Source organism: Plecotus auritus (assembly GCF_963455305.1).
Source record: "Plecotus auritus genome assembly, chromosome: 6".
Taxonomy (NCBI): Eukaryota; Metazoa; Chordata; class Mammalia; order Chiroptera; family Vespertilionidae; genus Plecotus; species Plecotus auritus.
Genome location: NC_137773.1, coordinates 6,001,000 through 6,025,724, shown reverse-complemented (window position 1 = coordinate 6,025,724; position 24,725 = coordinate 6,001,000). Strand labels below are relative to the sequence as shown.

The window sequence follows — 24,725 nt, the reverse complement described above, 5'->3', positions numbered from 1 at the left end:
TAGAGTTTCTCCCTTTGTTATTTTATTAGAAGCATATTTACATTCTTGCAGTTAACTTTGCAGAGAACATTTTACAAAAGCCTTGTATAAAGTTTGGAAACTACATAAAAATAACTTCTATCCTTCATAAAGGGAACATATAAGTTAGTTATATATACTCTGCCATAAATTGACTGAAAATGAGGAACAGTTCATCTGTCCCTTAGAGGAAACGTTAGCACAGGCCTGAGGAACACGGTGTGGGCCTTCTCCGTGATGGGCAGTGCACACTGGCTCAATTGTGAGGCTGCAAGGCCCAACCAGACCCCGTTCAGGAAGAACAGGGGACCTGTTAGGGCTCAGGTGGCACTGAGCAGGGAAACAGCAACTTGAACACGATTCCAACATGAATGACAAGTCACATAAGGGAAGGACCAAAGACTTAAAACCTAATACTGAGCCATAAAACCTAATACTCATTCTCACTCCCCAGGCTGTAAAAGGCAATGTGTTGTAAACAAAGCCCAAATCAGCCCTACCTGACCATTTGCCAGTACTGGCCTCCTCTGGCAGAACTGGGTCTACATTCTGTAGTTACACTGCTGCTGGTTCACATTTTCCAGCACCTGTGCACCTAAGAGAATCAAAAGGGACAATTGTTTCATTTGTCTCATTTGTTGATACCTGACCAGTGTCCCATGTGGGTCAAATACCGAAGCAGGCAAGCTGAATGCTCACTAATGTAAGAGGACCATCGCCTTCCCACGGCTTCCAGAGTATCTTTACTGCATCTGGAAGACTTGGGCACCCCAAGTCCCTTCTTTCGAATGGCGTCTCTCCCTTTGCAAGATCCAGGAGAGGAGGATTACAGCCAGTGCTAGAAGATTTTGCTTTAGAAAGACAAAGCTTCAAACCTAACCATAAAGAATCAAGAAGAAAGGCCTCCTGGGGCGCGGCATTAGCTCTATCACCAGCCGATTAGCACCCAGACTCAGTGTGCCCATAGGATTTCTCAAAATCACCTTCCGTTTTCTGCCTTGTTTCTTTAAAGCAGGTATCTTCTTGAAGAAGCCATTTGTATTTGTTTCAAGCTAGAAATCATGGTGAAAGAAGTTTTCTTTGTAAATAAGCCGAACGCCAGTTTGAGCATTTGCCTTCATTGGGTTATCGACACTGAAGCCTTGGGGATCAGAATCTGGGAGGCCAACTGATGACCCAAAGGTCCAGGATTCTGTCTGAGCTACAGAAGCTTTGCTTCTGCCATGTTCTGGGGCAGGGGGAGGGGGGGGGGATGCAAAAAGCATTAGTTTCTCCCTGATGCTTTTGCTTCCTGAAGACTGCCAGACCAGACTGCCAGACCTCTGAAGTGTAAGGCCAGACTCCTAGGCCAGAGGGAGAGAAAGACAGCCTTCCCATTTCACCTGGGCAAATGTGAGATGGAAACAGACTGGGTTGTGAAAGTGTTGGGTGGTGAACACACCCATTTGTCCCTGAATACACACTACCACATGGGGGCCAAAAGGAATCACAGACTGTTCACCCTATGCCATCTTGTACCTCTGGTGCCAACATGCCCCATACCAGTGGCTCCACCTAACATACTCAGAGGCTCAGGCAGCAAATGTGTTCCAACCCACCTGGTACAAGAGGCCCAGGGGCCCAAGCCCTTTGTGTGTGTGAGTGTGGGTGCAGGAAGTGGGGGACACAAGATGGCATGAAAGAGTTGGGACCAGGAGAATGAGCAATTCTGGCTCTCTCCCATTGTAGACATGGCCTCAAGAGGAAAGCAAATTGGGGAAAGTGGAGAAATGAGGGCACCCCCTGAGCAGCTGGCCATTAGGAGCCATGATTCTTGTCTGACACTGCAGGCAATGGCTGAAAAGCCACCAAGAGTTACAGCATATGGACGAGCCCATGGTGACTTCAGCAGCAGCACTCTGCACCCACAGACAGCAAAAACTGGTGTTTTGGCAAACAGGAGGGGCCCCGAGGTTACAACACACTCCTTCCTCTTAGACCCTGACCATGCCCACAACCCAAATCACTGACCGCTTGAAGGGCCTGGGGTTCAAAGAGAACATATATTAAAATTAGGCGAACCTCCATGAGTGAGCGAGAAGTCAGGAACACGGGTCACTCGGGCAAGGGGCTGGATTCGAGCTGGTGTGGAAGCAGGAGGGAAGGGGTCCTGAGTTACTTGTTCACAGAAAATGGGAGGGCCCAGAGGCCCACCAGCCTGCCAGCCATAGCCCCAAGTGGCTGTTAGGAAGCATCAGCAGAGCTATAGGGAAAGAACTTGGTGGCCTTGTTTGGGGTGGTGGGGTTCGGGCATTCAGTCTCCTCGTTCAGTTTGAAGAACATCTCCTGCTCCCGCTTCTTCTGGTTCAGATCTTCTTCCAGAGCCTAAGACAGAGAGAGGGTAGATGGAGCTCAGTCAGATTCCATAGGACACAGGTCTGCCAACCTCAGGAACCCCACCAAAGTGGCCTTCTCCGGAAATTTCCCTCCTGGGCCTTGGTGCCTGGGTAACTTGGTCTTCCCGCTTTCCTTCCCTAGAGCTTATCACCCAGAAAGTAAGCACCACCTCCTGCCACAGCCATATAGGAGTTTCCTGTGAGCCAAGGGCTACCGTTTGGGGCAGTGCCAATCTACATGGGGTGTGGGAAAAGCAGGTGCAGATCTGCTGGCAGGAAAACAGTCAAAGGAGTGGAGAAAAGCCTGAGGTGGAGATGGAGAGAGAGATTTAATGGGGGGCAGAAATGCCTGTGGTATACAGTGTTCTTAGCCAGGGCCCTGTCCCACAGGAGTTGTTTTCAAAAACACAGTAAAACCTTGATATAGTGAACTAATTCAGGGGAAGGGGTGTCTGTTAAAGCCAGAAATCCATTATATAATAGAGTAGGTTTTCTGAATGCGTGTTAAAAAAAATTGACAAATTAGTTTACCTGTTTTTACTTATGTAGACACGTGTAATTAAAATTAAGCAGGTATGAAGAGTTTAACTCACAGGAAAAATTTCTATATGTATTTCTGTAATTTTACATACACTAAACAGGTCTAGTAAATGTGTGCATTCACCAGTCACTGCAAGTAAACAAATGCACTTAGCTGGGGCGTGGCTTAGCTCACTTGGGAACATGGGCCAGCACGTGTTAAAACTGCTACAGATATGAGTGATCAGAAATTTCTGGTAATTCACACAGACTCTTGGCCCAAGTTCTCCTTTGCTGGATGTATTAATATCAAAGTGTTTGTGGCAAGCAAATATATATGCAAGATAAAAGTAGTACTGTTTAAGCTCCTGTAAGGGAAGTTACAAGACCCAGTGCCCACGGGAGCCAGCCAGATGAGTAAATGAGTGGAGAGCGCTGGCTGTGAGACAGTAGGGAGTAACCGGGACTGTGTTGCGGTGAAGAGCACCAGCCGGGTCTGAAAATGGCAGTTTTTCTCAGTTCTAGCTGATGGCTGTCATGCAGTTTGATGGATCCAGTGTTACCAAAGCTCCTAGGTTTTCAAAAGAAACTGGAAGTCCAGATTTTTTTTTAATTTTTATTTATTGATTTTAGAGAAAGAGGAAGGGGGATGTAAGAGAGAAGCATCCATCTGTTGTTCCACTTACTTATGTATTCATTGGTTGATTCTTGTATCTGACCAGGGACTGAAACCACAACTTTGGCGTAGTGGGTCAATGGTCTAACCAACTGAGCTACTCAGAGCAAAATCCAGATTTTAATGTAAAATTTAGTTGGTAACTTTCAAAAAAATTTAAACTGCCATGTATTGGCCAAATCTGACATCTGTAAGCCAATTTTAGCCCATATGCCATCAGTTTGGGACCTCTGCTATAGGAATACCAACTTAATTCTAATAACTACCACAGAGAGCTTAGTAACTTACCCAGGGTCTCACAGGTAGTAATGGGAGCCAGGACTTTATTCTGCGTCGCTCTTACATAATACTCTATTCTACCAACCACATCTATTCCTCTATGAAACCTAAGGCGGGAGATGGCAGCCCTCTATCTGTAAGGGGCCAAATTGTAAATATTTTTGGCTTTGTTGTAGGCAGGCTGTGAGTTCTCTGGCACAACTTCACTGCAGTTAGAATGCAAAATCAACCACAGACAATATATCAATGAACATGCATAGCTATGTTCCAATACAATCTTACTTTCAAATACAAGTGGTAGGTTAGATTTGGCCCATGAGTAGTTTACGAATACCTGCTTTTAGGGACTACATGTCATTCACATTTACAGCCCCAAAAAGCAAGGTTCAGGAGGGAAGACCTGACTTGTCTGAGGCCGCATTCTAACTAGGACCTAAGTAACACTTCATTGACCCTACAAGATATTCTGTATTTACCAAAAGAAATCTAAATTTTTCTAAAAATACTCCAAAATGCACAATATTTCCCCTGAACCCATACACAGACAGCATCTCAAGGCTGCTGACTGTAATGCAATAGAGTTAAAGAACATTTATTCCAGAATGGAAATCACCTCTGGGTCAGTGATCCAGCAGCAACCCAGGTCGCAGATAGAACAATTCTAGAGGGTATTCTGGAGAGGCAGCCCCCTCAGCAAAATGCAATGCCAGCTCCCCAAACACACTTGTAATATCTCCCCTAAGCCCAGGTATCCCCATGGAGCAATCTGGGATATGAGGCAGTTGCTAGAGGCAACATAACCCATTCCTTTTCTACTTTCTCAGGATGTGCCAAGGGTATAATAGAACCCTCAGGTAAGAAAGCAGGTTAATATGTATTTCCTTTCCAGAGTCAACCTATGCAGGAGCATTACTGATTTGAGTGTCAAGTATCGAGAGTCTCAGCAGGTGTAGTTACAGAAACTGATGAGTGTGGGCCTGCTAAAAGCAAGTGCTGGGACCCTGGCCAGCTTCCAGCCAGAAAGCTCCATTAGCACAGGGAGGAAAGCCTCCACTCAAGGACTTCCAAGGCCATTACATAGCTGAGGTGAGCAGCTGCCTCCTGTCCAGACCACAGTTACAGCGAGTGGAGTTGACGTGTGATGGTAGAACAAACCTCAGGGCTTCCAGACACGGCACCAAAGAGAATCAGGGCAGCGCTCTCCTCAGAGAGATTAGGCGAGTGTAAGGAAATGAGTATGTCCTTGGCCTGTACCATGGGTTGGTGACTTTTCACATAACACTGTACAGTATTCATTTCGTACATCTAAAGTGACCACACTGAGACTCTGATGGTTAATCTATTTGCCAACCTGGTGAGGCCATGGTACCCAGTTGTTTGGTCAAACACCAGGTTAGATGTCGTTGTGAAGGAATTATTTAGATGTGATTAACATTTAACTCCGTAGATCTGAGTAAAGCAGAGTACCCTCTATATCGTGGATGGGCCTCATCCAATCAGTTGAGGGCCCCATAAGGAAAAAGAAATTCTGCCTCCAGACTACTCTAGGGCTCAAGACTGCAACATCAGCTCTTCCCTAGGTTGACGCGACCTGCCCTGCAGACTTCAGACTTACCAGCCCCTATGACTGTGTGAACCAGTTCCTTCGCATAAATCTGTAAATGTGTATCTTATCTGTATCTACCTCCTAGGCAGACATCTGTGGCACAACATGGAGCACAGCCTCCTACTGAGCCCACCACCCAGACATGGTTACCTTTTTGCGTGGCCGAAGCCTGTCCCGCCATTCCTTCAGGTTCTGGTTATGGCTCTCGTCCAGGGCCTTCAGCTTCTGGGTTTCATGTTCTACCAGGAGGTGACACTTTTCATTCTGGAACAAATTCCAGGCAGAACAGGTAAGAAACTCACAAGGCAGAGACAGAGGGCTGAGACATACCTCACGCTGTAGCCACGGGGACACCAGCACCCTCCCCTCGTTTCTTCTCCTTGATTATAAACCCCTTTTTCTTTTTTTTTTTAATATATTTTATTGATTTTTTACAGAGAGGAAAGGAGAGGGATAGAGAGTTACAAACATCGATGAGAGAGAAACATCGATCTGCTGCCTTCTGTACACCTCCTACTGGGAATGTGCCCGGAACCAAGGTACATGCCCTTGACTGGTATCGAACCTGGGACCTTTCAGTCCGCAGGCCGACGCTTTATCCACTGAGCCAAACCAGTTAGGGCTATAAACCCCTTTTCTAGAAAGCTCCATAAAAGTAAATACATAATGCACCAAGAGGTGTCGGGGGGAATATTTCAGAATGTTAATGTTAATATTTCTTATTATGTAATGGGATCTATGTAATTTTGCAACTTTCTACGTTGTGCATTGTTTGAATTTTTCAACACAAACATGTCATTTTAACAAGACAATAAAGCTAACAATATGATCATGTGCCCTAATGTCACTGTCAAAAAATTGAGGCAACAGAGGCAACCACTACAAAAAATTATCTCTTATTTCCTGTCAGGCCCTATCCTGTATGTTGTTTAGCTTACCCTATATATACAGTTCTGAAATCTACTTCCCTCCCCACTTAATATTATAATGTAAAGATTTCTATAAAGAAGTAAGTTTTCATAATCATCATTTTTAGTGCCTACAGAATCTCCCACAAATTAACATAAACATTCCCTATTTTTGGCCACTTAGGTTGCTCTTAATTTTCACTCTTTTTTAAATATATTTTATTGACTTTTTACAGAGAGGAAGGGAGAGGGATAGAGAGTTAGAAACACCAATGAGAGAGAAACATCAATCAGCTGCCTCCTGCACACTCCCCACTGGGTATGTGCTCGCAACCAAGGTACATGCCCTTGACTGGAATCAAACCTGGGACCCTTGAGTCCACAGGGCAACGCTCTATCCACTGAGCCAAACCGGTTAGAGCTTAATTTTCACTCTTTATGTGTCTCCCCAAAATTCAGATGTTGAAGCAATAATCCTCAATGTGATTGTATTTGGAGGTGGGGCCTTTGGGAGATAATTAGGTTTATATAAGTTTGTGAGAATGGGGCCCTGCTGATGAGACACCAAAGGGCTTGCTCATTCTCTCCCTATCAGGATGCAGCAAGAAGGCAGTCATCTACAAGCCAGGAAAAGAGGCTTCCCTAGACTTCAACCATGCTGGCAGGCTGACCTTGGACTTCCAGGCTCCAGAACGGTAAGAAAACAAAACTTCTGTTTAACAGCCTGAGCTAATAACTGGATAAGATAATCTGCATAGATAGTTATCCTATCTAATAAAAGAGTAATATGCAAATTGACCATACCTCTGCTACACCCACAAGCCACACCCACCAGCCAATCAGGAGCGAATATGCAAATAAACCCAACCAAGATGGCTGTGGCCACAGAGAGCAGGAGAGAGGCTTGGGTTTCCCTGGCAATGGAGGAAGCCAAGCTTTCTGCCTGCCCTTGCCGGCCCAGGCCTCCACTCAATGCTACAAAGTTTCAATGATAGAAGATACATAAACCCAAACAGAAATGGCGGCAGCCACGGAGCTGGAGAAAGCAGGAGGCTAGGGTTGCCCCCGGCGATGGAGGAAGCCAAGCTTTTGCAGCCCTGGCCTGCTTTGGCCTCCGCTTAAGGCTACAAAGTTTCAATTATAGAAGATACATAAATCCCAACAGAAATGGCTGCTGCCACAGAGCAAGCAGAAGGCTTGGCTCTGCTCCAGGCTACAAAGTTTCAATTGTAGAAGATAAATAAATCCCAGATACCAGGGCCTCTGCTTGGGTCGCCGGGGGGCATGGCCGGCCTGCAAACCACCACAGGCCCCTCACCCAGGTCGCCCCATGCCCCAAGGGAACCCCCACCCTGATCCGGGACACCCTTCAGGGCAAACCAGCTGGCCCCCACCCATGCACCAGGCCTCTATCCTATCTATTAAAAGAGTAATATGCAGATTGACCGTCACTCTAACACACAAGGTGGCTGCCCCCATGTGGTCAAAGATCCTGCCCCCATGTGGACACAACATGGCCACCACAAGATGGCCAGTAGGGAAGGGCAGTTGGGAGGAACCAGGCCTGCAAGGGAGGGCTGTTGTGGGCGATCAGGCCAGCAGGGGAGGGCAGTTAGGGGTGACCCAGCCAGCAGAGGAGGGAAGTTGGGGGTGACTGTGTCTGCAAGGAAGGGCAGTTGAGGGGGACCCAGGCCTGCAGGGGAGAGCAGTTGGGGGGTACCAGGCCTGCAAGGAAGGGCAGTTAGGGGCAAACAGGCTGGCAGGGGAGCAGTTAGGCATCAATCAGGCTGGCAGGGGAGTGGTTAAGGGGGTGATCAGGCTGGCAGGCCAAAGCGGTTAGGGGCAATCAGGAAGGCAAGCAGGCGAGCAGTTGGGATCCAGCAGTCCTGGATTGTGAGAGGGATGTCCCCTAAACGGGCAGTTGGACATCCCTCGAGGGGTCCCAGATTGGAGAGGGTGCAGTCTGGGCTGAGGGACCACCCCCCGCCCCGTGCACGAATTTCATGCACCGGGCCTCTAGTATTTCTATAAATTACATATTTTTCTGCATCAGATATTATTTCCTCAGGTTAGATTTTTTGTGGCAAGCGGTGAGGGCCATGGACCTGGCTGAGGCCCTCCCAACCTCACTGTTTTCACTCTGAAGTAAGTTGTCTGCTTCACAAAACTTACCTGTAGTCTCTCACAGGTAAGCCCTTGATTCCTCCTGGGGAATCAATCTTGTGGCTTATAAGGAGTTTATAAAGCAGGGGGAGTGCCTTTAATACAGATACCTCAACTCTATTAGGGTGGAAGAATGGAACCCCTTGGGGGATTTAAAAAAAATTACAGTTGACATACATTATATTAGTTTCAGGTTTACAATATAGTGATTAGACATTCATATAACTTATGAAGTGATCATTCTATAAGTATTGCACCCACCTGACACCATATATAGTTATTAGAATATAATTGATTGCATTTTCTATGCTGTACTTTAAATCGCTGTGACTGCCCTAACTGGTTTGGCTCAGTGGATAGAGCGTCAGCCTGCGGACTGAAGGGTCCCAGGTTCGATTCTGGTCAAGGGCATGTACCTTGGTTGCGGGCACATCCCCAGTGGGGAGTGTGCAAGAGGCAGCTGAATCGATGTTTCTCTCTCATCGATGTTTCTCACTCTCTATCCCTCTCCTTTCCTCTCTGTAAAAAATCAATAAAATATATTTTTTAAAAATCGCTGTGACTATTTTTATAACTGCTAATTTGTACTTTTTAACCCCTTCACCTTTTTCACTCATCCCCTCTCTTGTCTTGCAGCCATCAGTTCGCTGTATCTATGAGTTTGTTTCTTGTTCATTTATTTTGATTTTTTGTATTCCACATGTAAGTGAAATCATATGGTATTGTCTTTCTCTGACTTATTTCACTTAGCATAATACTCTTAGGTCCAACTATGTTGTCACAAGTGGTAAGATCTCATTCTTCATTATGGCTGAGTCATATTCCATTATATAAGTGTACTACATCTTCTTTATCCATTCATCTGTTGATGGACACTTAGATTGCTTCTATTCTTAGCTATTGTAAGTAATGCTGCAATGAACATAGGGATGCATATATCTTCAAATTGGTGTTTTGGGATTCTTCGGCTAAATACCCAGACGTGCAATTGCTGGTCATATGGCAATTCAATTTTTAATATTTTTAGGAGCTTCCATACTGTTTTCCACCAACAGTGCACGAGGGTTTCCTTTTCTCCACATCCTCGCCACAACTTATTGTCTGTTGATTTATTGGTGATAGCCATTCTTATAGGTGTGATGTGGTATCTCACTGTGGTTTTGATTTGCATTTCCCTGATGATTAGTGACGGTGGGCATGTATTCATATGTCAGTTGGCCATCTGTATGACCTCTTGAGAGAGATGTTTATTCAGGTCCCCTGCCCATTTTTTAATTGGGTGGTTTCTTTTTTTGGTGTTCAGCAGCCCTCCGCCACACTCAGATGCAGTCCCTGCTGGTTTTCACAGCCACTCCTCTTCCCAGCACTGGAGCCCTGGGCTGGGAGCCCATTATGGAGCTGGAACCCCTCTCTCCTCAGGGGGACCTCTGTAGCTGAGACATCCTTCCTGATTCTTAACTGCCAAACCATGGGTGTGGGACCTGCCTGCTCCATGTCTCTACGCATGCTACCAGTCTCGATGTGGCTTCTTTATATCCTAGCGTTAGGACTTCTGTTCAGCCTATCCTCAGGTGGTTTTCAATCATCGTTGTTCTAGAATTTAGTGGTAATTTTGGTGTGGTTATGGAAAGAGGTGAGCACAACATTTAAGAAGTCTCCCCAGAGGGGATTTTTATTTTGAGTTTCAAACTCGAGGGTCTTAGGAGTTTAGAAATCGGGTTAGTTGGGAATCATAGGCACAGAAGCACTGAGTACTGTCTCTGCTGAGATCCGGCTTCCAGCATCCTCTGAGGGTTTTCCAAGTTAACCCTCACGGCAACCCCATGAGGCAGGGGTGGGAAAAGAGACGCAAGTGGGTGGCTTGGCTAAAGTTCACATAGAAGCAAAGGGCAAATCCCCAACCTGGCAGGCCTCCGTGCCCATAATGGTTTTCCATGCCTCCTGGGCTCTCCAGAAAGTGCCAGCTGGATCCAGTAGCCTAAGCAATGTCCTGAGGTCACAGAGGTTTGGATTGGCCCATCCCTCTCTCTAACAATGCCTCCATCCAACACACGGGGACTCCTACAGCTCCTGGGGTGGGGTAAACTCAGGAGCTGGGGGGAGTGGGGGGGGAGTGTCAGGGATCTCCCTAGGGAAAGGGGCCACCAAAGGGCTTGGCAGTACCAGGACACCTGGTGCTGTTCTTAGTGGGAAAGCTTTGAGCTTCTCCCCATAAGGATGATGATAAGCTGTAGGTTTTTTGTAGATGTTCTTTAACTTGAGGAAGTCCCCCTTATTCCTAGTTGGCTGCAAGTATTTATCATGAACAGGTGTTGGCTTTTGTCAAATGTTTTTTCTGCATCTGATCGTGTGAGTTTTCTTTTTTAGGCTGTCGATGTCAAGGATCACATTAATTGATTTTCAAATTTTGAACCAGCCTGGGATAAATCCCACTTGGTCATGGTGTATAATACTGGGATTCAATTTGCTAATATTTTGTTGAGGGCTTGTGCATCTGTGTTCATGAGAGATACCGGTCTATAGTTTTCCTTCCTTGTCTGTATCGGGTTTTGTATTAGGGTAATTAACACCCTTTCCCAAAACACAGTGATGACTGAGAAACCCTGCAGCATGCCCGCTGTGAGGCCCTGGGCAAGGCACTTTCAGCTGTTTCAAAGCTTTACTCCAATCCTGCAAAATAGGACTTATCACCCACGCCCATTTTATGGATGTGGGAACTCTGGCTTGGGAAGGTGAAGTGATTTGGCCAACACATGTAGCACCCTGGGTCATCAGATGAGAAGCCTTCCCTCTTAGCAGAGTCTTTGTCCCTGAGCTGACTGCCTTGGGGGAATCTGAGACAGTGGGGGGCAGCGGAAGGTCGGTACCTGTAGCTGTTGCAGCTCACTCATGTTACTCTCGCACTGTGCCGCCATGTCCCGCATCTGGTTCTCATGTTTTTGCTGCTGCTGCAGCCGCCCTGCCTTCTGCCTCTTCTCCTCTTGCTGGGAAAACTGCAACAGAGAGAGGGTGGGGCCCACCTCGGGTCATTCCAGGGAGGCCCTGTCAGAGAGACTAGTACCCCACACCCCTCAGGCTGTGCCCCCTCCTGTCTTAAGATCTCCCTCTGAGCTAAGACCCAGCCCCTGCCCTCGAGGCTGGTGGGGACAGGACACTGCCATGACGTGTGCTAGGACAGCGTGTGTACACGCAGGAGCCACAGGAGCGACTCGCAGTCTCTGAGCCACACTGGTGACACGCCAGTGGGGTCGTGGTGGATGAGAAGAAGGGGTTTAGCAGCAGAAGAAACTGCGGACAGAAGCACTGCCGTGTGAGGGAACAGGCATGAGCAAGCCTTGCCCAGCTTCCCCTGTCTACCTCACGGGGAGGTGAGGAGGCTTCTGGGCTGTATGACTTGCACACCTCTTTCCCAGACCCTCTGCTGCACCGTCTATTTTATGTTCCCCAGCCTGTAAGGGAAACCCGACTGTGCTACACCATGGCCTACCTGCTTGATCTTCTCGCGCTGCTCGGCCGCGCTGCCCGCCCCGCTGATGTGCAGGCTCTTCTTGTACATGGCCATGCGCGTCTTGCCCTCGCTCCTCTGGATCTTGGGCAGCCGCGCCTTCTCCTGCTGCTGCCGCGCCTTCAGCTGCTCCACCATGCGCTGGTTGTAGCGCTGCATCTGCTCCCGCTCCTGGAGGGGGACAGGCAGTGGGGCTGGGGTCCGCTGCGCTCCGGGCACGGGGTGTCATCAGGAGCCCAGGACCCACCTGGCCCAGAATGCTCAGCAGAACAAGGCTGTATCATTGTATATCTGCTGCTAAGTAGCATTTTCTGTTCTCACTTTAAAAATGGTTAATAACGTGGGTTTTTCTAAATGCCCTGCCATCTAATCCATGCTAGCTTGCCGCCAAAGTTCTTATCTCAAAGCAAAACATACACTGAAACAGATGGTTTATCATTTTGATGGCAGGTGTCAACTCTTATTTTTAAAAGTTGATAAATTCCTTCACCTAACACGTATTTGTATTTCAAAACTTGGTATCAGTGTCACCTCCTGCAAAAAGCCTCCCCTGACTTCTAGCCAGATTGAGCCCCCCTATGCGGAGCCGCCACAGTGGTGAGGTTAGGAATCACCCACGCCAGCTGTGCAGCCAGACCTCAGCTATCTGTGTGTGTCCCCACTAAGGGCACTAAACCGAGACAGACGATTACCCAGGTGTAGAGGGTGCACTGGCCACACAGAGCTGGGTCTCACCTGGTCTGGGGAGGTTAGGGAAGGCTTCCTGGCAGAGCACATGTTTAAGCGGATACCTGAAAGTATCCTGAAGGGATTCGTGGGCAAGAGACAAAGGAAAGAAAGGAGGGACAAGAGGAGAGAGGAAAGAGAGAAGGGCATGAAAGGGACATGGGGTGTCAAGAGTCAGTGAGGGAGCTGCTTGGACCATCGCTGCGCTGCATGGTCTCCCCCATTTCTGGCCCCTTGAGCCAAGGCAAGACCTCCCCAGGCCTCCCCGTGGCCAGCTTCACTCCTCCTGAGAGCAGATGGTACCAAGTGGTGCCCCATCACGGTGCGGGCTCACACTCTCCCCGGTCTCCTGGCAGCAGTCCCCGGCCCCACCCGGAGCCTCACCTTCTCGTGCTTGCGCACCAGCTCATGCCGCTGCAGGAAGTACTGGTCCTTGAGCTGCTGCTTGACTAGCTGGTGCCTCTCCTGCAGGTGATGCTCCTCCATGTCCCACAGGGCCGCCTCCCGGTCTGCGGAGGACACACTGCCTGGTGAGCTGCTAAGGGCGGAGCCCCACCGTGGCCTCCCCTCCCCCTCCCACAGCCCAGCTGATGACGGTGCCACCTCATGAGACTACGTGCGAGAGTTGACAGGCCAACTCCTGGAAACTTCCTTAATACCTACGGGGTGAGAGCTCGCTACAGCAAGATGTGTTCGGAGTCAGGAGCCTGAGAAACCGAGACCTGGGCTGAAACCCAGTTCCATCACTGGGATTTAGTACAGGTAAAAAGACTGCCCCAGGCCTCAGCTTCCACCTCTGCCAAATGGGCACAACCATACCACAGAGGGAGAACTGTCTTTGGGAGACTTTTATGTTCCATCTACACGGCACCTCTGCTCTCCTAACAGGCAAATAGAAAACCCGTGGAGAACGGCCTCCTTGGGAAATGGGTGAGACCCTCCCTGTCCATTATATGCATGACGAGGGCAATAATATGGCATTTTATCCCTGAAGTCTGTTAATCAACACTTGTGCTCAGCTACAGGGCGGGGAGCTGGTGTCAAACAGAGCACTTCATGTGGCCTGCAGCCACAGAGCAGGTGGCGCTCAGCCCACGGCAAAGGGACAGCCTGCTTCGCTGCCCTCCTGTCGTGTGAAACCCATCTGCCCAGGGTACATGGGAGCAGTCAAGCCCACTGTCCCACAGGTAACACGGTTCTCATGCCCATCACGGGGAAACAAAGGAAATGGGGCTTTCGGAGACATCCGTAGCTCTATTCAGAATGTCGGAACATCAAGGACCATCTTTCCGGTCCACACCAAGTGCCGAGCCATCAGAGCCCTGGCTATGGCACCCGCTGTGAATAAGCCAGAGATGGCACTGTGCCTACTTCTTCACGAAAGCCCACAGGCTCCAAACGCACTTTTCATCCACCCAGTGGTTTAAATGTAGTTCACATAACAGATTCTAGCTGTTTAGAGCTCAATTGCTTTGCATACCCCACAGAACTGCACCCAACCTCTGCTCACCGAAACAAAAGATAAGACCCATGGTTCTAAAGAGCCCTGTTGCCCTTCAGAGCTCCCTACACCAGACCCCCTCTGAGCCGAGTGCATCAGCCAGCACACACACTGTCTCGGACCCCTCTTCCCCAGATGTTCCCCTGCCTCCTCCCTCTGTCTGGGACCCACACCGTTGTCCCTGGAAGGTCTCGTGCTACGAGGGATTTGTCAGCATGCAAACCTGTCAAAACGCCAGCGCACAGCAGTAGAGAGCTCGGCTTCCAGGTGGGATCTGCATTCAAGGCCAAGCCTACCCTCATGAACTGCAGCCTCGGCCCAACAACAGTCACTCGCTCAGCCTGTTCCCTCATCTATGAAACTGGGGAGAACAGTGGACCCGCCTTGTGTGCCTTGTAGGGGTAAGGTGAGGATTCACCGAGAGTAAGGTATGAAAATGGGCTGGCAGAGCAGTCGCGCAGTATGGGATGGCTGTCCTAGGAGGTTCTCAATGCTGTCCGCGCCCCTGCCACCCCAGGCATCCAGCTCACTCAGTTTCCACCCATCTACATCACCTAGTTTTCCCCTTGCCATCTGGAACCCTTCAAGTCGTGTTGACGATAACTGGTATCTCTGCCTCGCGCCTGACTTCAGTGGGGGTTTTCCTCACGCTTCACCACGATGGTTAGTTTTAGGATGGAGAAGACCCAAGGCTGGCTGTGCACCGGCAGGTTCCAGGCCACCCTGGCCCCTCCCGCTCCCAGCACCCACCTCGAAGGAGCTCCTGCTTCCGAGTGAGGCACTCGCGCTCCTTGTCACAGATCTCCCGCCTGTTGTCGGCCGTGATCTTCTTCATCGCCAGCTCCAGGTCCTCCTTCTGCTTGGCTAGGAAGTCCCGGTCCTGTGGGCGTGGGCAGGACAGACCTCTGCTCAGCGCCGGCTCTGGTGCCTCAACTTTTATTCTTATTACAGAAGAAAAGTCAGCGTGCCCCCAAAGAAAACTTAGGGAATGTACAGCAGGGAAATTAGACTTAGAAGCAGAGCAACCAATGGTGATGTGGGGGCTCTGTATGGACCCTGGTTCAAACAACAAGGAAGAAAAGCAGTGTTTGAGACAACTGGAAATGTGAATACTCACTTGACTGCAAAGGATGGTAAGCTACTTTTGTGAAATATTTAAATTTGGGGGTATTTATGGTATTGTGGTTATTTTTTTAGAGATACATGAGATTTATATTCATAGCAGCATTATTCACAATAGCCATGGATGGAAACATCTCTAGTGTCCTTAGACAGATGAATGGATAAAATGTGGAATATTATTCAGTTTTAGAAAGGAAGGAAATTCTGACACATGCTACCACATAAATGAATCTTGAGGATACTGTGTTAAGTAAAATAAGCCAGTCACAAAAAAACAAATACTGTATCATCCCACTTATATGAGGTTAAATTTGTAGAGAGAGAAGGTAGAATGGTGGGTGCCCAGGCTAGGAGGAGGGATGGGAAGTTAGTGTTTCCTGGGTACAGAGTTTCAGTTTTATGAGATGAGAGAGTTCTGCAGAGAATGGTGCTGGTTGCACAACAGTGTGAATGCGCTTAATGCCAGTAATTCTACACTTGAAAATAGTTAAGATGGCAATTTTACATTATGTCTATTTACCAGAGTTTTTAAAAAAAATGTTAATGAAAACATGCTCAAAGTCACTAATCATCCGAGAGATGCAAATCAAAACGACAATGAGGTACCATCTCACACCTGTCAGAATGGCTATCATCAACAAACAAGTGCTGGCGGGGAGAAAAAGGAACCCTCGTGCACTGCTGGTGGGAATGCAGACTGGTGCAGCCACTGTGGAAAACCAGTATGGAGTTTCCTCAAAAAATTAAAAATGGAACTCCCATTTGACCCAGTGATCCCACTTCTAGGAATATATCCCAAGAAATCAGAAACACCAATCAGAAAGGATATATGCCCCCCTGTGTTCACAGCAGCACAATTTATAATAGCTAAGATTTGGAAACAACCTAAGCGCCCATCAGCAGATGAGTGGATTAGAAAACTGTGGTACATCTACACAATGGAATACTACACTGCTGTAAAAAAAAAAAAAAAAAGGAACTCTTACCATTTGCAACAGCGTGGGTGGACCTGGAGAGCATTATGCTAAGCGAAATAAGCCAGTGGGAGAAAGATAAATATCATGATCTCACTCATTTGTGGAATATAATCAACAACATAAACTGATGAACAAAAACAGATCCAGAGACAGAGAAGCATCAAACAGACCATCCAACCTCAGAGGGAAGGCAGGGGGGAAAGGGGCAAGAGATCAACCAAAGGACTTGTATGTATGCATATAAGCCTAACCCATGGACACAGACAGTAGGGGGGTGAGGGCATGTGCTGGGGGGTGGGAGTGGCCGGGGAGAGATCAATGGGGGAAAAAGGAGACATAAGTAATACTTTAAACGATAAAGAATTTTTTTAAATTTCATTTTAACACACACAAAAAACAATTTTAGAAGACCTGTTATTCTTTCAAATGAGTTTTAATGGCTGAAAATATTTTATGGTAAGGCTATACCCTAACTCATTGGTCGGCAAACTCGGTAGTCAACAGAGCCAAATACTAGCAGTACAACGATTGAAATTTCTTTTGAGAGCCGAATTTTTTAAACTTGCCCTGACCGGTTTGGCTCAGTGGATAGAGCGTCGGCCTGCGGACTCAAGGGTCCCAGGTTCGATTCTGGTCAAGGGCATGTACCTTGGTTGCAGGCACATCCCCAGTAGGAGGTGTGCAGGAGGCAGCTGATCGATGTTTCTCTCTCATCGATGTTTCTAACTCTCTATCCCTCTCCCTTCCTCTCTGTAAAAAATCAATAAAATATATTTTTTTAAAAAATAAAAATAAATAAATAAATAAATAAATAAACTTAAACTTCTTCTAACGTCACTTCTTCAAAATAGACTCACCCAGGCCGTGGTATTTTTGTGGAAGAGCCACACTCAAGGGGCCAAAGAGCCGCATGTGGCTCGCGAGCCGCTGTTTGCCGACCACGGCCCTAACTTATTTACCAATATATAGCAGGTTGTTTTCCAGGTTTCTCTACTTTAGCTAGTGCCGCTCCTCACACTCTGGTAGCTAAATGTGAGCCTCTGTGATGATCAATCCTCGGGATTAGTCTCTAGAAGCAGAAAATCCAGGCCAGATATGTGCACATTTTTAAGGCTCTTGATACAATTGCTAGATTGTCCCCCCAAAGAAAGGGCCAATCTGCTGTCCCTTTGTGGGGATGAGGGCCTCTCTCACCCTCCCCAGCCCTGCATTTCTTCTCATCATAGCATCAGGGGCCCAGTTGTGGGAAAGTGAGGGTGTCCTGAAGAGAACATGAAGTCTGGAGTCAGACTGAGTTTGGGGCCTCGGCCCCCACTGTTAACTCTTCAGTGTCACCTCTAATTCCTTTCTCTGCAAAGGGAGGATGAAGCTAAACCGGATCATATACAAAGCCTTTGTCAACGTTGACTAAATTTTCTCTGCATTTGGGGGCAGAGGAGACAGGAATTAGAAAGAAAATGAGAGCATGACCGACAGGCTGGTGAGGCTGGGGCAGAGGGATGGAGTCAAGGGGGAGAGGCTGGCAGGGGCCAGGCCAGCCCTGCAGGGCCTCGTAAGCACATGGTCTTACAGACAAAAGCTGAGCCACTGAAGGTTCTCAAGGCACAGGGCTGTGGGGGGAGGGTGACATGATCACACTTGCTGGGGACAGAACTGCGGAGGAACACGAGAGGAAGCAGGGAGACTGGCTGGGAGGAGGCTGTAGCAGTTCAGGCAAAAGATGACAGTGGCGAGGGAGTCACAGAGATGTGGACAAGTTGATGGTTCCCGAGAGAGTCTGGAGACTGAAAAAAAGAACACCACGTTTCAGGAGGTGATGAGGGACTGGAGGAAAAGGAGGTGCCAGGAGTTACAGGCTTCTGGCCTGACAACCAGGTGCAGGATGGTACACGCTCCAAAGACGAGAACAGAACCAGGTCTGGGAGATCGTGGGTTTGATGTCTTTGAGACTCCAAGATGCCAAGTGGACAGAAGGATGTACTGGGTTGATCAAGGAGCTATGACATACAAACATCCCTACAACAAGGCAGGAGGCACTTAAGGCTTTGGCAGAGGTGGATGTGAAGGGCTGGGGTATCCAGAGATGGGAGAACTCACGGCTAGCTGGAGTGAGGGCAATCAAGGAGGACTGGAGGGGAGAGGTAATAACAGGATGACAATAGGATGGGCTGGATCTAGATATTCAGAATAACAGACAGGTATTTGAGGGGTAAGGTATGGGCATAACAGAGAGGACCTGGTCACCGTTCAGAGTCTCAACCTGGGACTCCCGAGCCCCTCCATTCCCTGAGTGAGGGGCAAGGACTCACGAGATGCTGCTTTTTCTGCGCATGCTCCTCCATCTTCTGCTTCATGCTCTCCTTCCGCTGCTGCCTGGGGAGCTTCTCCACCTCGTTCTTGACCTACAGAGAGTGGCTGGGTCAGGGTACCGCCTCGCACTCCCTAACTCCTGGGCCAGGGACACGGAAGAGTAGGCTCAGCCTTCTAGGCACTGCCCACCCCCTCCTGCAAGCCACTCTGACAGGTGGCACCTACTGGCACATTCCTGACGGCTGACTCAGTTTCCAGACTCCCTCGGGGTAGACAGGTGCTGTTTTTGCTGCTTGGTATTCATCCCCCTTCAGATGACAGCACCTCAGATTCCATTACGGCAGCGTTTCTCAACCCTTTTCCCTTTTAGACACCTTGTTCCTAATCACCCACCCCCCCCCCCAAAATATGAATCCCACAGACATACTGTCCATCTCTTAAACCATTATAATATTGAAGTTGTTTTTAACCCCCTTGGTAGTGGCATCACCCCAGAGAGTGCATGCTTTAGATACGCCCTCCTCAGTTTCTGAGGTGCAGGTGGCGCTGACACCCCATCCCATCTGGCTCTAGGCTGGGTGTACGATCTACGCTGTCAATCAGCACAGTGCAGAGTGAACATGTGGCCCTGTCTGGGCCAGTGAGAGTTTCAAGATGTTTGCTGGAACCATCAGAGGAAAGCTGCTTGCTCTCTGGCCTCTGGGATTGCTAAGCTGGGAGGATGGAGGCCAAGGTGGGCCACCCTGGAGGGGTCTGCCTGAAAAAATTAACCCCAGGAAGCAATGCCAACCATATGCTGTCTCTAGGAAACCGGCATTAAACACATAGGCAGAGTAAATTAAAAGGACGGGGAAAAGATTCTACTGAAACACCAATCATCAGAAAGCAGGACTGGCTATCAGACAAAGTCGACTTCAGAACATGGAGTATTATCAGCAATAAAGAGGGACATTACAAAAAAGGACAGGTCAGTTCACTAAGCAGCTAGCACAATTTTAAGTAACAAAAGAACTTCAAAAACAAACAAAAAGGGCCAAACTGAAGGAGAAATAGGTAAATCCCCAATTTTAGTCAGGAGACATTACTCTCCTTCCTCAGTGGCCAACAGAACAGATGGATGGAAAATGATTAAGGCTGCAGAAGGCCTGAACAGCACTGTCAATCAGCTGGACCTACTGGACATTTATGGAGCACTCCACCTAGCAGCAACAGACTATACATCCTTCTCAAAAGCACGTGGAATGTTCACTGACATAGACCACACCCTGGGCCGTAAAACAAATCTAAGTACATTTTTAAAAACTTAAATTTTAAAAAATATTTAATCACTAGAGGCCTGGTGCACAAAATCTGTGCACGGGAGTGCGGGGGGAGGGCGTCCCTCAGCCCGGCCTGCATTCTCTCCAATCCAGGACCCCTCGGGGGATGTCCAGCTGCTTCTCGCAATCCGGGACTGCTGGCTCCTAACTGCTCACCTGCCTGCCTGCCTGCCTGCCTAATCACACCTAACCCCTCTGCCTGCCTGCCTGATTACCCCTAATTGCTCCACTACCAGCCTGATCGCCCCTAACTGCTCCCCTGCTGGCCTGATCACCCCTAACCACCTCTGCCTCACCCCGCAACCGGGACCCAGGATTCCCTCCTCCAGCCGGTCGCAGGCACCCGAGACCTGAGCTTCCCTCCCTCTGGCCGGCCAGAGGCACCCAAGACCCGGGCCGGCTTTACCCGGGCCGGCCACAGCCGCAGGGGACCGGGACCGCGGGGTGGGTGGCTTGTCCCTCTCCCGGGCTGCAGGCGCAGCCGCTGGCGCCTGGGACCACGGAATGGCAGCTTGTCCCTTTCCCAGGCCACTGGTGCCCGGGACCGCGGGGTGGGTGGCTTGTCCCTCTCCCGGGCCACAGGCGCAGCCACTGGCGCCTGGGACCACGGGATGGCAGCTTGTCCCTTTCCCAGGCCACTGGCGCCTGGGACCATGGGGTGGGCAGCTTGTCTCTCTCCCGGGCCACAGGCGCAGCCTCTGGCACCCGGGACCACGGGGCAGGAGGCTTGTCCCTCTCCCAGGCCGCAGCCTGACTGGTCCCCATTCCTCTCTCGTGAGCTCATTTGTGTCTGGCTGGTCCCCATTCCTCTCTCCCCAGTGTTGGGTGCCTGAGCCTTTACAGAGTGATGGCGTGATGACCATTTGCATATTAGCCCTTTATTATATAGGATAATGAAATTAAACTAGAAATAATTGATAGAAAGATAGGAAAGTCCAAAAACATTTCAAAATTAAACTTTGAAGCAAACCTTAAAATAACCCACAGATCAAAGAGGAAGTTACATAGGAATTAAGATATTAATCAAATTGAATAAAAAAAGATGCAACGTATCAAAATTTGTGGAACAAGGTTAAGGCAGTGCTTAGAGGGACACATAGCATTACATGCCGACATTAGAAAAGAATAGTCTCAAACCAGTGATCGAAGCTTCAACATTAAGAAACTATAAAAAGAAGAGCAATTTCAACCCAAACCAGATATAAAAGCAGAAATCTATAACAGTGAAAACAGAAAATCAATGAAACTAAAAGCTGGTTCTTGGAAAAGGTCAATAAAACAAACAAACCTTTAGCCAGATTGACAGAGAAGAGGGAGGAGGCGAAGGAGGAAGAAGAGACTAGGACACAAATTATCAGCAAGAGGATGAAAGAGAACATCACTACAGATCCTACAGCTGTTAAAAGAATACTAAGGATACTATGAGTAGCTTTATGCCGATAAATTGAACCACTTAGATGAAATAGACAAATTCCTTGAAAGAAGCTACCAAATCTCTCAATAAAGCCAAGCCCGTGCCCCCAGCACTGGAGCTGGGGACATGCTTGGCCTCAGCTTCTCCCTCCACCCGCGACGTACCAGGTGAGGAGACTAAGGTCCTCGCCTTGGGCACAGAAGGGAACGCCAAAACACGCAGTAAGCAAGATAAGTAACATTTTAAAAACAACATCCATGACGAAAAACCATGAACAAAACGTCAAAATTTTAAGTGCAGACAAGATCTAGCCCTACACTCACAGGACTCAGCCTCACTGCCTCACCTTAATCCTGGTCCTGTCCAATCCTGTTTTTAGCTTAAATAGCCGATATTCTGTTCATTATGAATGTGCTGCTTGAATTTTTATTTTAAACCATTGCATTAGAATATTATGCCTTGATTACCGAGTGTTTTTGGCACCCTCTTAGACGTTGTGCCTGCAGTGAGTGCCTCACTGATGTTACCCCAGCCCCAGCCCTGCTCCCACAGGCCCCTTGGCAACACCAAATGCCATGCCCATCCCAATGAAGTCTGGGAGCTGGGTCTGAGGCCCCCCATACCGTGGACCACCCCTAGAGGCTGTCCTCTGCTCCCATCTGGACATTAGGAATGGCCTGGATTGGTGTGCCCACCCCGGTGGCTTCCACCTCCTGTCTCCCTCCTCCCTCCTGAGAGTCTAGGAAAGCACAAGTGTCCTGGCCTCCTGGTGTCTGGCTCACCCAAGCGGGGGTGGGCTGTTCTTTGGGACCCCAGGGCAGGCTGAAAGCCTCCTCCCTCCCCTTGTCTCAGGACCATCTCCCTCGTGGCCACCTCCCCCTTCCAGTTGGGTGGGGGGAAAGGGAGAAGGTTGCACGGGTCCAAACTCAGGAACTGCTATTCTGGGAGAAAAGAGGATCGGGCATGGAGGACACATGTGTTTGCCCACCCAGCACCCACTCCCCCTTCTGGTGACAGCATCTCGAATTCCCTGGGCCCGCCATCCTTCCTTCTCCCCTGCTCTCTTTCAGCTGGGAGTTGGGAAGCTGGAGGTGCATAGGAAACTGCCCGAGACCACATGGCCAGGGCCTGCTTGGGAGCCGAGTCCACACAGAGGACAACAGAGCCCGGTGACACAGGAGTGGCTCCTCGTGGTGCAGCCAGAGCATGTCGATCCAGACCTACCTGGATGGGAGCTTTGCAGGAAAACGAGCTTCCCCAAATTCCCTCTGTTGCTGAGGTGAGGCTGAGCTAAGGTTTCGATCGCTTGTAACTGAGAGGGTCCTCATATGCCTAGTCAACCGGCCTCTGCCCCACACTTACCTCCTTCTTCATCAGTTTGAGCTGCTCCTGGAACCGGGTGTAGTCCCGCTCCTGCTCCAGGCGGATCCGCTTGGCCTCCTCCCGGCGGCGCACAGCGTGGTCTTGCTCCATCTTCTCTACTTGCTGCTTTTGCTGACGCTCCAGGTTCTCCAGCTCCGTGTCAAAGAACTTCTTCTTGGCCTGCAAGGAGCAGACGAAGTCAACAAAGGCACTTTACAAGTCACTGGGAGGAAGATGGGAGCAGGATGGGAAGAGCCCAGAATCTGTCCTCAGGCCTGGGCTTAAATCCCAGCTCCATCGCCTCTTCACTGTGTGACCTGAGACAAGTCACTTAACCTCTCTGAGTCTCTATTTCCTCATGTGCAAAAGGGAGGACAGACCATCTACCTTGCACGGTGCTCAGCACAGATTAGTTTCCCTCTAGAGATGCTCCGGTGTGACCCAGAAGCACTGTGACCTTCATGTAATGCTATTACCCAAGTCAGAGCCCAATGAGATAGGAGACCGGAGGAACTGGACAGTTGTGAGTTGCTCTGCACTGCGCAGCCACCCCCACTCTGCAGCCTCTGCTTCAAGGAAAACGGAGGCCAGAAGCCCCATCGGGGCCCATCTTTCCTGCACTCACGTTGATTTCTTGTTCAAAACGTTTGTGCATCTGCTCCAGCTGCAGCTCGTGCTTTCTGCTCAGCTGGTTCTGGTTCCGATGCTCCTCTTTCTGGAGCAGCCGAAGCTCTCGGAGCTCCTGGCGCCTGAGGGTTAAAGAGGTGACACCTCAGTCAGAAAGCGGCCTCAGAGACCCCGTAACTCAGCAAGGGGCACTGAAGGCCGGAGCGTGAAGCAGCATCACCCTGGGGCAGAGGCAGGGTTAGAACTCAGGCTCCATTTGACATTTATGGGCGGACAAAACATTCATAATCTTAATATGTAAAGAGTACTTACAAATCAGTAACACAGGAATATCCTAAATTCAAAAAGTGACACCGAACATGAACAGACATGAAACAAAAGACAAGAAATTTTTAAGTAACGTATATAGATATGAAATGTAAATTAAAAAGGAATACCATCCCGGGTTTCGGCACCAAAAAAAAAAAAAAGGAATACCATTCTGATTAACTAAACAGGTGAGATTATAGGGGAAATTGATGCATTTGTAACCTGCTGAACTATAAATTGGAACAACATTCCTGGAGGACAATTTGGCAATAAGTTTATGCCCTTTGAGATAACAGTTCCACTTGTGGATAATATTCTAAAGCAGCATTCACATATGCACAATAAAATTCAACAAGGATATCAGTAACAGTCCATCAGTATAGGTCTAATTAAATGAAAACATATCCATCTGATGTAATTAAAAATCAGGTTTTAGAAGATGATTATGTGGAAATACATCTATTAAAAATGCAACAATTCTTTATGACAGATATGGGATGATCTCTAAGTTGACAGGTGGATTTATTAGGCAACCCTACCATCTGGGCGGGAGAAAAGACAGTGTCTGTGTGCGCACAGGTGTATGCGTGTGTTTACTCTCCTATCTAAACACTATTTCTGGAAGGATTAAAGCAAAAAATAGTAACACCAGGAGGGGACTGGGTGCCTGGCAGAAAAGTGAACGAGGGAGATTTTTCACTGTTTATCCTCTTTTTCTTTTTTGAGTTTTGAACCATATCTTATTTCCTATTTACAATGTATACCTTCATTGGTAACCTGTATATTCACAGAAAACACTGGCAGGATAAACCCCAAAATGTTTACTGTGGCTCTTTCTGAGCAAGTCCATTGAAAACTGACATGTGTCGTTTATATAATCAGAAAAGAAGAAGAAATTAAAATGATGGGGAAGAACTTGGGCCTGCGGCTGAATCGGGCTCTCCGGCAGCTGTGTCCTATTCTCGCCCAGGGTGTGCAGGCTGCTCCACGGGGTCCCCACTGTGCTGCC

General features: G+C 48.6%; 1 protein-coding gene across 2 annotated transcripts in view; it reads right to left on the bottom strand.

The window, feature by feature from the left end:
• The window catches only part of STK10 (serine/threonine kinase 10), an 87,811-nt gene continuing 63,086 nt past the window's right edge, over positions 1–24,725 (bottom strand). For both annotated transcript variants that reach the window (XM_080675043.1, XM_080675044.1), the window contains exons 11-19: positions 23,406–23,529; positions 22,781–22,960; positions 18,685–18,777; positions 15,027–15,156; positions 13,160–13,284; positions 12,032–12,220; positions 11,412–11,537; positions 5,624–5,737; positions 1–2,382 (exon numbers count right to left, since the gene is read on the bottom strand). In XM_080675043.1, the coding sequence (XP_080531169.1) occupies positions 2,242–2,382; positions 5,624–5,737; positions 11,412–11,537; positions 12,032–12,220; positions 13,160–13,284; positions 15,027–15,156; positions 18,685–18,777; positions 22,781–22,960; positions 23,406–23,529 (1,222 nt within the window). In that variant the 3' untranslated portion in view covers positions 1–2,241. The remainder of the gene's footprint in view (positions 2,383–5,623; positions 5,738–11,411; positions 11,538–12,031; positions 12,221–13,159; positions 13,285–15,026; positions 15,157–18,684; positions 18,778–22,780; positions 22,961–23,405; positions 23,530–24,725) is intronic.